The sequence below is a fragment of the Meriones unguiculatus genome, chromosome 11, assembly GCF_030254825.1.
Source record: "Meriones unguiculatus strain TT.TT164.6M chromosome 11, Bangor_MerUng_6.1, whole genome shotgun sequence".
NCBI lineage: Eukaryota > Metazoa > Chordata > Mammalia > Rodentia > Muridae > Meriones > Meriones unguiculatus.
In genome coordinates this window covers 38,277,181-38,294,620 of record NC_083359.1, presented here as the reverse complement: position 1 = coordinate 38,294,620, position 17,440 = coordinate 38,277,181, and the positions used below count along the sequence as shown (strand labels likewise).

The following is a 17,440-nucleotide window of genomic DNA, read 5'->3' as shown; positions in this document are numbered from 1 at the left end:
GCTGGGCCGGAGCTCTCAGGTACAACAACAAAGGACTCCATCTAGAGTATGGCACACTAACCACTGGGAAAGACTGCCCCAGTGCCTCACCCATTGTTAGGGCCCAGGCTGAACTGTGGACAAACAGGACACCTGGACAGTGATTGTCCCACATTGCCTAAGATAAGCTAAGACGAGTCTTTCCCATGTTCCTCCTTCACAGAAAAAGCCTCTCATCTTCTGGCCCTAACGGCCAGACTGCCTTTGCCAGTGTTACCATGGAAACCACAGGAACCTGGTTCAACTGCGTAGGTAATGGATTACGGACTAGTCTGTCATTTTAATTGATACATAGAGCATTTAGATTACAATTTATCCTTCTCAGGTCTCTGATCACATTATGGCTAAGCTAACTGTAGCTCAACAGTTAAAGAACAACAGGCAACTACTTCCTTTCCCCAAGATAATCTACCACTGTGTTAGCTCACTAGTAAATTTATTAGTTAGTCAGTTTATTAGTTAGATAAAACTACTAGGTCTCTTATTTAAAATAAGACAAACAGGTTTGCCCTGTTCACTGGCTTCATGCTAAAAACAAACAGGTTTCAGATGTAACTGTTTACTCTTCCTTTATCTAAAGAAACTCAATTCATAAGTGACTGCTCTTATAATCAATCACCTGTGGGATTCCTTCCCCTTCCCCTGGTTTTTGGTTTTGAATATACACCCAAGGAAAAAATTTCTCCCTAACCTACTTAACTTTAACTTCTCTTCCAGCCTCCTGCCAAGTCTATGTGTTTCCTCAAAATCTGCATCTAGGACAGCTCCAAAGCAGTTACTCAACCTCACAGATTTCTTCAGCTGGGCCTGCACACTGCTACCCCCAGATGATCCCACAGCTTGGACAGCAGTGGAACAACCAGCTCTCCTAGGACTTGACCAGTATCCCAGTTTTCTTAGTGTCTCCAAAGATGACATCACCCCGAGTCAGCAGGAAGTGGTCTAAGAACACAACACCTTCACTCCTGACCCATCATCACCCCTTCCTACTTGCTCATTTTTGATTAAACAAAAAGGGGGGCATGTTAGCTATAGGTGATTCCAGTAGGTTCCTCTCAGGGACCTACCAACGGCTTACATCATCACCTGCCATCACCTGCAGCCACTGTCAGAATGCCCCTGGTGTGTTCTGTGTATAAAAACACTGCCTGCCACCTGGCCCTCTCTCTGTGTTTTTGGCGTTCTCTCTCTCCCCCTTTCTGTGCTTAGAGCCCCCTTTCCCTCCTTCTCTGCACCCCTCTTCTCTGCTCTCATGGCACTGCTCCCATCTGTCTATCTGCCTATAAGTCCACTTGTCTGCCTCTGCCCCTTCTCCAGGTTCTCACACCTCCCCCCCCCCAATAAACCTCTGTATGCCAGATCAGTTGCATGGTATACCTTCCCAGAGGCACACCTTGGCATGGGCCCACCATCGTACCCCTCACTGCATTATATTTCATAAGAAGATCACTTATGCAAACCCTGAGTGCACTGAGAAATCTGTGCAAGAGCAACATCATCACACCTTCTAGAGTCTCAGATTTTCCTAACTGGGCCCTAGACCTGGCACAGTAGACCCACATCCACACACCATGCATATACATACATGCATATGTGTGTAAGTATGTATATCACTAGTATATATGGTTGAATTGTGAACCTCCAACCATTATACCACTATGGATTACTGTTACTGATTGAGAGGGAAGGGAAGACTGGTGGGTAGGGAAAGTCTGACATTCTCTGTCTCAGAGTTTCTTTGACAAAGGAAGAGTTTCTTTGACAAAGGAAGTGGGCAGTCTTTGAGGTCCTTAACGTGTGCCTGTCTTAATACCCTTGTGATACCCAGCCACGGATAGGGACAGCCTATTAGGAAGAATGGCCTCACAGACATGCAGGGGTTGCTTCACAGTGTGGCCATCAGCCATCATGTTCCTTTGGAGAAAATGTGAAGAGCTATTTCCACAGCTCTAATAGAGATATGCCTGAGTTGAAAACTTCTATCACTGCAGTCATGCTCCTGCCTCATATCCTCCCTAGAGTAAAAGGCTCCTCCAGGGTAACTTCCCTCCACTCCCAGTGCTCCACCTTCCAGTCTCAAAAGTATTCTTCTACTGTCTTATAAGCTAGTACACAGATTCTGAGATGACTCCAGTCTTTCCCAAAATGCAAACATTTTTTCCAGTTATATTAGACAAAAAAACCTTTTGCTCTTTGATTAGTTCCTTTTCCTCATGACTGACGACACACCTTAAATCATTTGGGTGGTCCAGAATAAGTGGTTGGGTAATCCCTCGTCTGGTGATGTTTCGTTTCTATTCATTAAAACCATAAGAGCTCTCTTTTCCCTACACTGCACACTTGAGCATAAAATATTTCTGAAGAACACAAAACAAATGTTGCAAATATAATATAGGTCATAATACAACACTTTGGCCACTGACTGTATACGTCAGGGATCTACGACAATACATTACTCCTCTGTTTGTGGTGATGCTAGGCAAGCTTGCGGGACTGTCAGTCCCACAAAGGACAGCACAGGATGGAGATACGCCCAGCGGCAGGGTGCTCAGTTCACTTGTCCAGAGCCCTGCATTTGATTCCTAGCAGCACAAAAAGGCCCATATACTTAATAAAATTATAATAAATGTCACTGCCTTATCTAGTCAACATAACCTATTCTCACCACTAATATATACTACTTTCATTTGTAAGAAAGTTTTTAGTTTAAAACAGTTTACGCCCCATTCCACAGGCCACAGGCTCATATGACTTGTGTTTATGGTGACCCTGCTTGCAGCAGGGGGCCATGTTCAGTGGCGACTCAAGCCACTTAGCTTGTGTGAGTGCACTCTATGACTCTCATAAGATGGCAGAATCACCTTGGGTACATTTCTAAGAATGCAGTGCCACAAGAATGGACTACTAGGCTAAAATAAAACTGTTTTTTAATTTAAGCAAAAAAAGGACAAAAGAAAAATCAGAGATAGAATTGATGAATGAATGTTCCTTCTGGCAGAGACCAGTGGAAAGACTGATGAAGATGAGATGAAGAGAAGGAAGGAAATGTGAAAATCTTATTTCCACAGTTCCAACACATAAGTCTCTGAGTTGGAAACTTGTATTTGGGGTTTTAATGAAGAAATCATCAATTCCTGATAGGAACCTAAAATGATGAACAAGTCATGGTATCACACCTGTTATTCGATATTTCAGAAGATAATTCACATTGTATTCATGTTCTGTTCAACAAAACAGATTTAATATATTTCAGCAGAGATAACTAAATAATAAAGAAGACATTTAGAACATCCATTTTCATGGAAGTCCTTAGAACTGCATGGTTCTAGAACAGTGGGACATTGTCTCCAGCAGGGCACTCAGACAATGAAATGAACACATAGTGTCAGACCTGATAACACAGACTATGCTTCCAGGAAGATTTGGCAGGTCATACAAGCATATACATAAGATTGAACCATAGCTAAAATCTTTGTCCACACTCCACAGAATTTTAAGTAGTCAAGTTTATAAACATGTTCCATTTGGTGGTATATTTAAGTTGTATAAACTAACATTTGAAACTTTGAGAGATTTAGCAATGTCAAACTCAGGACTGTACAAAAAAGTTGGATGAGCTTGTGTGCAGGGAAACTGTGGCTCTCATGGGCATGCAAGGCCTAGGCCATTTCATAGGGTGAATATGTCCTTCAACTGGAAACAGATGGATTTCATAGTCATTTAAAGAACATACAACCACAAAGCCAAGGTTGTCTCATGAAATGATGCAGTTGTAGCTAGGAAAGAAACAAAATGTCAAATTATTGTATATTCATGAGGAGTTTGTAAATTTCAATTTTCTTTGTAAGAGACCCGCTCACTGATGTCAACCAAGCTCATGTTCTTGTCTAAAATACACTCTCCTTACATTGTTCTCTTCTCATTCTCTTATTTATAAAAGTCTAACTGTCTTTCCTAAGACCTGTCTTCCTTCTATTACTTCCCAAATTTCAGAAAGTTGGACAAAATCTCCCCCTACATGTGGAATGGGACCAGGTGGTTGGAAAACCAGGGAATACTAAAAAGAAAGGTCTAGAGGATATATGCCTAAGTGTAAAATATAGACTACTCAAATATCTGTGCAATAGTTGAAAATATCAGAGGTCACGGGTAGGATAGAAACAGTTGCTAAGGCTATAAAAAAACAAAAAGCTATTTGGAAGTGATTATGTGAAGAGAGAAAGAACCAGTAATTAACAAAAGGAATAACTTAAAAATGAAGAGAAAATGCAGTCAGAGACACAGAATGAAAACCATGACAGAGTGCAGCATGTTAAGAGAGGAGTAGTGAGGGCTTTTTACATGTGACAGCACATAACAAGAGAAAGAGAATGAAGCAGAGCAGAGACATATACAAAAGAAGAAAAGCCACACACTCATATATATGTGTGTGCATGCATATATTACACTCATATATATACTCATGGAGTGTGATATATATATAATATATATGTTATATATATATTATATATATACAATATATTATAGAGTAGTTTCAAAGGCATGATAGAGTTGGGGCCTAAGTGAAAATGTACATTTAAAAAAGCATTTAATGAGGTTAAGGAAGGACAGAGGGCAGAGATGATAATGCAGGCACACCAAAGGTTAGAGAAAGCAGGATGGGGGGGGGGAGGAAGGTCTGCTTAATTATCTCAGTGGATTCTCACCGGAGAACACGGGAAGATTCACATTTATCTTGTATTAACTCGAATCTAGAAACAACATAAGAGAAGTTCAAGTTAGTCTGTAACACTTATTTTTTGTCAACAAATACATATTAAGAGGTAAAAATTACATTATAGTTTTGCAACATATTAGCCTTATTAAAGAGTTATGTAACCTAGTTCAAAGCTTAACAAGTTTCAAATATACATTTTATTTATGTTATATGGAAAGCCTATCATATTAAGTTAGCAAATAATTTTTAGCAGATTATTTTGTATTCATAGAGACTGAGGTTTAAGAGACAGCTAAGGTTACACAGTGAGTGGACAGCCTTCTAAAAAGGCTCAGTTCTCTGCACATTCTTTAAGAAACTTTGACTGTGTTCCTTCTCCCACCCCCCCCCCCATTCTTATGCAACAAGCAGAGTGAACTGGAGCAGCATGCGGCTGAACAGTGGTCTCTAGGCTGTCACTGCGGGTGACGTGTTATTAGTGCAGCATGCTAGGGCAGCTGATCGCTTATGGCCCTTAATCCAACACAACACTACTTATAAACATCCCGTACTGTTTTATTAAAGCCTTCTTCACAAAATTAAATATTGTAAGTTTAACGACCCAAAGTTATCATTAAGTACTGAGACTTCACAGAAGTTCTCATGTGACAGGACATAGTCTATATCAGGACACACCTGTTAAGGAGTGGAGACAACCATTTTTATTTATCAATTCATTGTTAGTTATGTTAATTTGGTCCAGTTAGTATTCTGAAAGCCAATAATTTCTTTTTTATAACTTTCAAAATCATATTTATTTGCCCTCTATTGTGTGTGTGTGTGTCTGTGTGCTTGCTTGCACACATAATGGGGAGGGCGGCAGGCAAATGGAAGTCAGAGGACCAGTCGTGCTGGCGTCACTGTTCACCATGTGGTTCCTGGGGACTGGCGTCAGGTCACAGGGCTTGTTGGCAAGCACCTCCGCCTGCAGAGCCAGACTGCCAGTCGGAAAACCATAATTTCCACAATATCAGTTACTAAACACTAGTGCAGCTTTATTTAGCACAACATCCAATTTGTGGGTTGTTTTCTAGGGCTGCAATTGTGTCAGGAGCAGGCTTTGTTAAATGAGTTACACTCTCGAGTGCTGTGTCCATGGACAGGAAATGAGAAGCTGAATAGAATGTGTAGTTCTATGTTATGTTACAATTAACATGTTCTTTACCAGTATGAGTGTTTGTCATTTGTGTTTGAAGACAAATATACATATACAAATATACATATATTTAATGGACATCTGTGTTCCCTGTTCAGGAAGTTGTAGTCAGTGCTTGCCTCCTGCACTCTCACACACATGGGCACTTGGGATCGACCCTACATCCCCTGCCTGAACATGGCTTTATGCTTTTAACTGTTCCTATACTTTAAGACTGGCAGTTAGGGAATCTAACGCAATTCAAGGTTATCTATATATATATCCTTCATAAAAATTGAAAATGTGCTGTCTTACTTCAGTAGATAAATTTTGAGACTTCAGTCTGTGTCTGTAGTTTTCATTTTCTGCAATCATTCTGGAAATGACTCTGCGTACTTTGTTCCATGCTGAGACCTTAGAAAGATAAACACAGTTAAGGCATGTTGGTACAGAAGTGCGCTGCCTTTCGAAAGAAGCAGTCGAGAGTAACTGCTGGCTGCTTGTCAGTCAGCACCATCAGCATGAGGCCACGCACTGAGGAACTAGCACAGCCCCCACTGGGCACTAACTTGTCTGACCTCTTCTTTTTCAGTTTTCTTGAGTTATTTCCTTGCAGTGTTTACATTAGCTCTCCTGGAAGATGCTGCCTTTCAAAAAAAAAAAAATTCTGCAAAGTCTTACTTAGTGGGTTCATCACAGTCAATTTTCAAAGGCACTAAAAATACTGAATTTCTATTCCTTTGTTTATGCTGGGCAGAGATTGTTTATAATGTATTTTATTCTAGTTAAGAATGAACTGTTTCTCCTAGTAAAGTGCCAGAAAAAGTTACTAGAGATTCTGACTGAATATGCTAGAATAGGAGAGGAAAAAAAAACAAAAACAAAACAAAACAAAAAAACAAACCACTATAAAATTAAGTGCAAAATCTAGGTGCAAAATCTTTTTTTTTTTTCTACTTAGCAGTTAGACAAGCATTGAAATGTTATCTAGAAACATGTTCACATGTTAAGCAATGAGATGAGGTGTGTAGGCAAATCACTTACCCCAGTGTGTGTCACATGAGAGTTAGAGGTAAGCACTGGTCACTGTTCTTTCCTCCTTACCCAAAAGGAAGTGGTTCTGGAAGGAAGCAGGTCTCAGTGCAGTGGAAGACTGTGGCTTACTTCAGATACATTTGTTACAAGGGTTAGTGCTTTGAGTGCTGTTTAGACCGTGTATGGGATATACATCAAACGAGCATGAATTTACGTGGCATGCTCAACAAATAAATTCTTTAAAGTATAACGGCAGTCACAGATGAGCACAGCCACTTGTTGGAATATGCTCAAAATGCCTACATTACCATGACATTTGGCAACCAGTGGTGAGAAGGGTTCAGCAATAAAGTTCATCTTTGTCATCTTTCTGGCTAAAATGTCACACACATTCTTTGCCTTGAAAAGAGCAAATGAAACCAATGGATTCTTTACTATGAGGTCTGTGATTTTCTTCCTATATAGTAGTTAGCTACACTCTGTGGAACATAGGTTATGCTTTGAAAAAAAATCTGGCAGGTTATATTTAATTAAAATGCATTTTATATCTTTAAATACCAGGACTATTCTTTATAGTTAATAAATATTTCTAAGCTCAGTTCCATTTCTGCTGAGTTACTTCTATTTTTTAATTTCAGAAAATTGAATTATTCAGAAGACAGAATTACTTTCACTGTCTTGAATACAGCATACCTTTTTCCTTTCCTTCATTATTTTGGAGGCTTCATTCAGTGGTATGGGGAAATCAAACTCTTTAGCTGCATTTTTCTGCTTTAAACCTAATTTTTTTTAAAGTAAAAACATTGATGTTAGCACATGTTCTAAAAGTCCTTCCTAACCACAGAGGCCATAGCTGTCTCGTCAGCTCTCTTTGGGGGATGATACACTTGGTGTTGGGCCTCAGATCACCAGGTGACACCGTTTCACCACGTGGCTGATGTGTAGAAACAACAGGTACGTGCCCCTGGAGCCCTTTCTACATGCCTCCCCCTTGCCTTTAGCGCGCCCACCTTAACTCTCCTGACTTCACTCCTGACATTCCAGCCCCTATACCTGGATTTCCTCTGCACATGCAACAATTAGCTTTCCAGAGAACATTCTTGGATCTTACAAAACATGCTGGGTTGTCACAGAAGTTCACAGTTTGCTTGAGAACTGTGTTTTCCTCACTGGCAACCCAGTTTCTATTTTGAGGATGCTAGGTACATAATTCGTTGTATTTGTTGAATGAACTAAAATGTGTCCCTAAACACATTTACTAACTTGTGAGGCACAGGACCCTGATTCTGGGTGAGGCACAGACATGGCGTGAAGGAACTTTTTTTTTTTTCTTTACTAATTACACTTTATTCACTTTGTATTCCCCCCCCCCCCGTGGTTCCCTTCCCTCCTCCACCCTCTGCATGCATGCCCCTCCCCAAGTCCACTGATAGGGGAGGTCTTCTTTTCCTTCCTTCTGATCCTAGTGAATTAGGTCTCATCAGGAGTGGCTGCATTGTCTTCTGTGGCCTGGTAATGCTGCTTCCCCCTCAGGGGGAGGTAATTAAAGAGCAGGCCAATCAGTTCATGTCAGAGGCAGTCCCTATTCCTATTACATTGGAACCCTCTTGGACACTGAACTGCCATGGGCTACATCTGTGCAGGGCTCTTAGGTTATCTCCATGCATGGTCCTTGGTTGGTGTGAAGGAACTTCTTTAAGTCACATTGTGAGAACCTCATTCCCTTGCCAACGCTTCAGTCATGGAGGAATTCTGAGTCTGTCCACATGTCACTTCAAGATATGTTGCTTTTCCTTCACGACACAGACACTTTCTAGCAGAAAACCTATTTACTACAATTGGGTAAATTATTTTTTGCCATTAATAGCTTGTAATTGATTTCTCTTTTAGAAAATAGCACACAAATAGTGTTCTGATGAAATCTAGCTAAGAAGAGAAAAGTACCTATTTAAATAAATATACTAAGTAAACTAGCACACACAACCGCAGATGTCGTATAAAAACTTGAGTTTGAGAAGCTCTGCTCATATTTTCTTTCTCTTTGAATGCCCGCAACTTTTAGGATGGTATGCTTTCATCATTCCCACAGTTTTCTACTTATAAGTCTCAATTAATCTGTACTTATACCCCTTAAGGGAAGGAGCCATGAAGTCTATCTAAAAATATAGCAAGAAGTATAATACATGTACACAAGAAAAACATTTCTTCCAGTACTTTGACTAGGCATCAATGTATGGTACATCATGGATTTAGTTCCAATTTATGCTTCAGATCTTTTCCTGGCTCTTATCGCCCATGCTCTGACCCGATGAAGCTGTACTTGTGACTCTTCCTGGTCATTGCCAATTGTCATCTATTCTCAACAATTTGCTCACAAATTTTCTACCTGTAACTTGTCCCTATTTCAACCTCATGTAAAAAAAAATCTCATGTAGGTTTCTCTGCTATGAAGCTTTCTTTGACTCTGTTATCCCCAAATTATTTACCATTTCCAGACTATTCATTCATACATTTCCACAATAGTACTCTTCATCTTTAATTATTTACAACATTTGGCTCTATCTCCAAACACTCTTCCTTGAAATGTTAGTTTCCTTGATGTTTGTCTCTTGGTTTTCTATACACCATAACATCTCAGGGCAGCTTACCAGCCTAACTGTCACAGGCATCTGTCTCTGGTAATATCATCCCACAAAGTAAACACTTTTAGGGGTTTTATAGAAATGAAAATCACTCTACAATTCAATAAAAAAAATCTTGTCTTTCATTCATTCAGTAAACATTTAGTACATCTTGCTAGTCATTCTTGTTCCTTCAATCTATCTGGGCTCAATGTGCCAACACTTATGGAGTGCATATTCTAGGCCAAACACCATACTAGGTGCTTTGCATGTGCTCCTTCATTTTCTCTTCACGGCAACCCTTGAGGCAGAAACCATTATCTTCCCTTGAAAGATGATAAAGTTAAGAATCAGACTGGATAACTAAAGTGGGCAGAAATATATTTCCCGTAATTAAGAGAGCCAGGATTGTCTTTTTGACTTCAAAGCCCAGGATCTTGATAATCTCTACTGTCCCACTAGAAATTGCTCCATTTTTTTCCTCTTGATTTCCAATCTTGTGCCTCTTTCTGTCCTTGAACTTGATTATCAAAGCCTTCCTCAGGTCTCAGGTCTCATAATGACTGACTTATATATGCATTACTCACATGTGAATCCTCACAGTACACAATAATCACCTGATCCATCTTGTTATTAGCACTTGACCTACTATTTACAACATGGTAGATGTTAAGTGTTGTAAAATGAATTAATAATTCATTTTTATTCCCCTCAGACATTTAATAAATATCTATTTGATATCAAATATAAACCAGGACTGAGAAAGCCTAAGAACTTCACAAGTACTCTTTGGCCTAGCCTAGGTGCATGTCTGTCTCAGGGCAGCCTTCTTTGACTGTATTTCTGGTTTTACAAGCTCAGCAAGGAGGTCATAGAAGTTAATAGCTTTGCTGTTCACACAGTGGCCAGTGCAGATATGTCAGACTTAGCTTCAACTCTTCCTTCTCTCTTCCAATCAGTTATCAGTTTTGCCCATTTACCTCTACGGCTTTAATTCTGGCCTTTCAATTTCTACTGAACTCCTGCCACTGCCTTGAAGCTGTTTTCTAGCCTCTTATCAGCCAAAAGCAAAATTAAATCTATCATGCATCCAAAATAAATAAATAACAAGGAAGATCAGGACATGAAGTATAGGAAAAATATTTAAGTATGTAATTTAAAAGACCAAATCCCATACAATGTACCAAGCAAGCAGTTGGATGGGATAGACTCAGGAAAAAGGGGGGGTTGGAATTCTGGAGGAAAGTCTTTCTGGCATGGTTTCTGGAAGAGGGGAGTGGGGAAAGGTCATTGAGTTACAAAGGAAGCACTAGTAACATGCAAGACAGTAGAGAACTAGAAATATCATTCACCAACCACAATGCAGTAAAAACTAGAAGGTACTAACAAAACCAAAAGAAGAGGAATGTCCCAGGATTTAAAATCTTTAAAATGTGTTAATCACTATCAGTGTAATATGAATAAACACACTGAAAGTATAGAAGGTTTGAAAATCAACAGTGGAATATTACATACTGAGATGTGTGGGAGGTACTAAAAGTATTTAAAACAAATTCATCATACTAAATACTTCCTGATTTTAAAAAGTAAATGAAATGCCTGATTTCACAATCTACATATTCAACACAACCCTGTTAAAAATTCCAGTGATAGCCTTCATAGAAGTAGAAATCAACAGTATGAAAACTCATTTGAAATCACAAAGTATTCAGAAGAGTCAAAGCAATCCTGAACAAAAAAGAATAATGCTGATACTATCAATCAACATACCTAAGGCTAAAATCACATGACAAAAAAAAATCACAGTAACAAAAACATGGAACTGAAGACATGTAAAACAACAGAAAAGAATAGAAAGTCCTGATATAAACCAGCACAGCTAGTCATTGATTTTGCAAAGATAGAAAAAACAAGCATTGGAGAAAAGACAGCTTCATCTACAAATGGTTCCAGGGAAACTGGATAAGCACAAGTAGAAAAACTAATCCCATCTCTTACCTTGAAGGAAAATCAACTGAGAGTGTGTGTGTGCAAACCTGAACACAAGATCTGAAACTGGGAAAAGTAAAGAAAACACCTAAAGATATAGAAAAGTTATTAATAGGACCCCAGTTGCCAAGAAAATAAAGCCAACAATTAACAAATGGAATCTTATGAAATAAAAAAATCCTTTGTTAAACAAAGGGAGCAGTTTGAGTAAAGAGAGAGCCCTAGACTAGAGGAAATCTTTGTCTGAGAGGATTAATAAGTAGAGTGTTTAAAAACAACAACAACAACAAAAAAAACCTGACCAGTAAGAAAAAGCACCTCCCCACACCAAATGAACTGACTAAAGGAACAGACAATTCAGAAAAGAGGAAATAGAAATCAATAAACATGAAAAACTGCTTAACCTCATTAGCCATCATAGAAACTCCAATTAAAGTCACATTGATATTACATATTATCCTAGTCTGAATGTCAGTCATTAAGAAAACAACAGGGGTTGGAAAGATGGTTCATAAGGTAAAGACCCCCTTGCTGCCAAGTTTGACAAACTGAGTTTGATTGTTGAGACCCACATAGCAGAAAGAGAGAACTGAATCTCATAAGTTGTTCTCTTACCCACTCATATGATATCTGACACACACACGTGGTGGATAGACAGACAGGTAAGTGTAACAAAAATTTTAAGAGGAAAACAGCAATAAATTCTGGCACAGATGTAGACAAAGGGAATCTTGATCCTTATACATGGCTGGTGGGAATGAAAACTAGTCCAAATTCTACGGAAATTAGTATGGAAGTTCCTCAAAAAATAAAAAAATATATACCACATAGCTTAGCTATACCGCTCCTGAGTATTCTCCCTCCCCCCAAAAAACAAAACAAAACAAAAAACCAAAAACAAACAAAACAAAACAAAAACAAACAACCCAAGTTAATATATCACAGAGACACTCGCAACAGTACTCACACAGCTAAGTTATGGGAAGAACCCTGGTGTCCAGCAGCAGTTTTTTTTTTTAATCCATAAAGAAGAATAAAGTTATGTTGTCTTCAGAGAAACGGGTTCATTTGGACACAATCACATTAAACAAATTAAGCTAATCTCAGAAAGGCAAATATTAAATGTCTTCTCTCACTTGTCATTCCTAGACTTTATAGAGTCACATAAAATCATGTGTGTATAAATTAAATGAAAATAAGTAAAACTGTCTAAAGGAATAAATGAAGGGTTAAAAGAAGAAAAATAAGAGGAAACTGGGTAAGGGTTGGGAAGCAGTATGTTCAGTATACAATATATCTATAAGAAAAAATTAAAATGATTTTAAAATTACCAAAAAAATAAACACCCAAATTTTAGTATAAAAGGAAAGTATACCAAATAAATAAATACATAAAGAAAGAAACCAGGAAAGAAACAAAGAAAGAAAAAAAGAAAATAAGACTAAGAAGTTGGTATTAATGAGCAATAAACTAAAAAAAGCTTAAGTAATAAGTCAAAATCTTGTTTTTAAAATAAACAAATATTGATGTCAATACAAAGGGAGAAAGTACAACCCTACACATACAGACAGAGAAGTGAATTATGAAGAGATGAATAACCATTGAAGCATGAGTAAACTTTTGAAATTAAAACACATCACTTTGCAGGCCTTAATGGAAACACATTTAGAAACCTAGGTGGAGTGTATAATTGCTTAAGGAAATGCATGTTGCCAAAATTGACCTCTCAGAGTTAGAAAGTGTAAACAGATCAGTTTCTACAGCACAAAGAAAATTATTAAGAAATTATCTCACAAAAATCTAAGGTCCAGATGGTTTGCAGAAGAATTTTATCAAACCTTCCAAGCTACCTAGTTCCAATGTTCTATTCTTTTTTGTTTGTTTGTTTGTTTGTTTGTTTGTTTTTCAAGACAGGGTTTCTCTGTGTAGCCTTGGCTGTCCTGGTCTTGCTTTGTAGACCAGTTTGGCCTCAAACTCAGAGAGATCCGCCTGCCTCTGCCTCCCCGAGTGCTGGGATTATAGGTATGAGTCACTGAGCCAGGCTCATAAATTATTCTTGAACACAGAAAGGGAAGGAAAAATTCCCAATTACTCCTAAGAAGCAAAATCTAAATCAGTAAAGAAAATTTAAAAATCCGTAAGTCTCTATATCTCTTGAACATCGATAAAACATTCTAAGCAACTTAGTAGTAAAGCCTGCCGCTATATTAAAAAATAATACAATGCAGGAAAGTGAAATTTAGTTTAACACTGCAAGGTTGGTTCAATATTTGGAAACCTATTTATATCAAGTTATACATTACTAATTTTAAAGAAAACATTATTATCTCCATAGATCATAGTAAGCCTTTGACAAAATTTAAATCCTAGTCACTGTAAATAAGAAATACTAAAGACAATAAAAATAGATATGCTCTTTCATACTCTAAACATATTTAGGTATTTGCCCTAAAACTAGTACTTTGCTTAATGGTGAAACACTAGCAGCATTTGTCCTAATAAGAACATGGCAGGGTGTCCATCATCTCTCCAACATTCACCCTGCACTAGAGGTACTAGCCAGTATAGTTAGACAAAAAGACTACGGTAGACATAAAAATGAACAAAGGGGAAATAAGATTATCTCCATTACAAACGGCACCTATCCGCTGGGCATGGTGGTGCACACCTCTAGTCTCAGCACCTGGGAGGCAGGTAGAGTTCTGTGAGTGCCAGGTCAGTGTGGTATATACAGTGAGTTCCAGGACAGCTGGAAATACATCGTGAGACCCTGTCTCAACAGCAACACAAATAACATATACCTGGAAAATATATGAAAATCAATGATGGAACTAACTAACTAGTTAGTTAATTGGTCAGTGAATTAATAGAATCTAAAATTAACACGCAAAACTGAATAGGCCTAAGGAAGAGAAGTCAGCCACAAAAGCCCACATATAGACTCCATTTAGATATGTCCAAAATAAGTAAATCTGTGGAGACAATGTACATTAGTACTTACTGAGGGCTAAGGTTAGTGGGTAGTGAGAACACATGATGCCTCTGAGGGGTTCAGAGTTTCTCTGTGATGTTACAATTACACTAAAATGGGTGGTAATGGTTCCACAACTCTGTGGCTATGTAAGAACCATGACTGTATACACAGTCATGGTAATGGAGAGCTGTATACACAGTTAGTGAAATCTTAGTAAAGTTGCTTTTAAAAGTGTAGGTGGAAGGCTAGGCCCTCAAAGGAGATGACTGAAAACAATGTTCTGTGCCTTGGCTGTGAGGTACGAAGTATGTAATCTTGCAAACCTCTTCAAACCACACACCAACTAATCCTTGCTGAAGGCGTTAAATGATAGGCATCACATCCATTTCTAGTGCATTATGTAGTAAGGACCCCCACTTACAGCAGGAAAGATTAAATTTACCTAGGTTTATGCAAAATCTATGATGAATAATTTTGTTTTGAGACAGGGTTTCTCTGTGTAGTCCTGGCTGTCCTGGAACTCAATCTGTAGACCAGGTTGGCCTCAGACTCAGAAATCCCACCTGTCTCTAACTTCTTAGCGCTGGGATTAAAAGAATGGGCCACCACATGAATACTCTCTCTCTCTCTCTTTTTTTTAATTTAAAACATTCTTGAAAGTTCAAAGGTAGAGTAAACAAATAGATCATCTGCTGATCCCCCGTTTTAGTTAAGATGCTTTAACGTCTTTTCAGATGTCTGTTCTACACACACACACACACACACACACACAAACACATCAGGTAACTAGCAACTTACTTTTTATTTTATTGTATATGTATAGTTGTCTTGCCTGTGCACCACTTAGGTGCCTGATGCCTGAGGAGGCCAGAAGAGGGCGTCAGATGCCCTGGTGTTGGGGACCAAAGCTGGGTCATCTGGAAGACTAGCCAATGTTCCTAACCCATTGAGCTATCTCTCCAGATCCTGTAAACCAGCAGTTTTAATACGTTTCAGTGAGAACAACCAACAAGCACGCCCAATGCTCCCAGGGACTGAAGTAGCTACATTCAAGAACTTTTCTCAGGTCTTTGGGTTATCTTAAATGCCCAGCAGGCCTTTTGCAGGCCACCCCATTAAGTGAGTTAAAGGGATTCTCCTAGTTTATGGCTCCCAACACATTCGGACAGGAAGACCGAGCCCAGCTGTCTACCGACTGGAATGCTAACTGTGTTGAGGACTGACAGGAAGGCTGGCCGGAAAGCCGACACACCGAGGCTGACAAGAAAGCTGACAGGAAGGCTAACGTTAAGACCGGCAGAAAGGCCAACATGAAGGCTGAGAGACACAAGGGACGACAACGAGGCTGACCCAAAGGCTGATGGCAAGTCTGACAGAAGGGTCGACACGGAGGCTGAGACAAAGGCTGACTGACAGAAAGGCGGACATGAAGGCTGACAGAAGGGTTGACACGAAGGCCGAGACCAAGGCTGGCACGAGGCCTGACTAAGAGAAGGCCGCACAAGATGGCGGCGCCACCAGGCCTCTGACAGGAGGCTCCCTCCCGCCACCGCGCCTCGGCCACCTGCTCGCGCTGCTTGACCTCTTGCCCTCCGCAGCTGGGAAGAGTCAGGGCCTGGGGTGGTGGCGACCCCAGCCTGAGAGCCGGTGGGCAGCTCTTCTCCAGTGCCTGGCTCCGGGGCGCAGCGGGCTCCAGGCTCTGGGCCTCGATGGCCACCGAAACCTCCGAGGCCCCTCAACTGCCACACGCCAGACCGGTGGGAGGCGAAGCGGGTCACGTAGATCAAGCGCCGCCCGTCCGGCTGCTGCCGTTGTCGCTGTTGGCTGCCTGCGGCTGCCATCTCAGCTTCTTGTCGGGCAGCCTGGCCCACCTCGGCTCCCACCCGAGCAGGACTGGTGTGAGCGGGTGTGTGGGGATGGACCACAGGCAGCATGCGGAGTGGGGGAGGGGAGGGCCGCTGGAGGCGGGACCTATGTGGGGGAGTGGGTGGGGCCGTCCTAGAGGACCCCACTTCAGTGAAGACCTTGAAGTCCAGAAGAACACCTTGATTGAGTCCAGAAGAAGGTCCTTGATTGTAGGGATGGAGGTTGAATTTGAAAAAGTATTACTTGGGACTGGGATAAAAAAAAAAAAAAAGCAAATATGGTCTTTTTTCTATCAAATACTGTAAAATGTGTGTGTAGGACATGGAATTAAATGCTTTTATCTCCTGTCCCCCACTTTGTAAGACTTTTATACAAATGTTTTAACCCCTCCACTTAGTAAAACTTTGGTTTACACAGAGGCCTGGTGCTCTGTTCTAGGAATATGATAACCTGGATCAGTGACCTTTTTGTCCTAGGATCAGTGACCCTTTTCCCCTTCTCTCCCCATTTCCTATAAGCCAATTCTTTATTTTTTTATTTGTTTGTTTTTGAGACAAGGTTTCTCTGTGTAGCCTTGGCTGTCTTTGAACTCACTCTGTAGACCAGGCTAGCCTTGAACTCAGAGGTCTATTTGCTTGTGCTTCCTGAATGGTAGAATTAAAGGCGAGTGCCACCACAGCCTAAATTATAAACCAAAAAATAATTTTTTCAGACTATCCAGCTGAATAAGATTGTGAGGTCAAACCCCAGCCAATGGGGAAAAGACAGAGCCACCACCTGCATTAGAATAAAAACCAAGCATATTCCCCATCGAAGTGTATGCACTCTTCCTAGTATACTCCCTTGATCAAGAATAAAGTTTGCCTTGTCCAGACACTTTAATTGGAGTGGTGATTTCTTTCTTGCCACCTCTAACATATTTCTAACAGGAAGCAAAAAATGAAGGGGAAAACTCCTATCAGGAAATGAGCTAAATCAAGAAAGTGAGAGGCTGGAACCAGGCCAGCCTCATGGTTGGTGTATGA

At 40.0% G+C, this 17,440-nt stretch overlaps 1 protein-coding gene across 1 annotated transcript; it reads right to left on the bottom strand.

Moving 5' to 3' along the window:
* Positions 1-5,479: 5,479 nt before the first annotated feature.
* On the bottom strand, positions 5,480-16,390 carry C11H5orf47 (chromosome 11 C5orf47 homolog). Its single transcript, XM_060365077.1, has 4 exons — positions 16,114-16,390; positions 7,659-7,744; positions 6,246-6,344; positions 5,480-5,506 (listed from the first exon to the last, which is right to left on the bottom strand). The coding sequence occupies exons 1-4, from the start codon at positions 16,388-16,390 to the stop codon at positions 5,480-5,482; spliced, it is 489 nt and encodes a 162-aa protein (XP_060221060.1).
* Between the last annotated feature and the right edge of the window lie 1,050 nt (positions 16,391-17,440).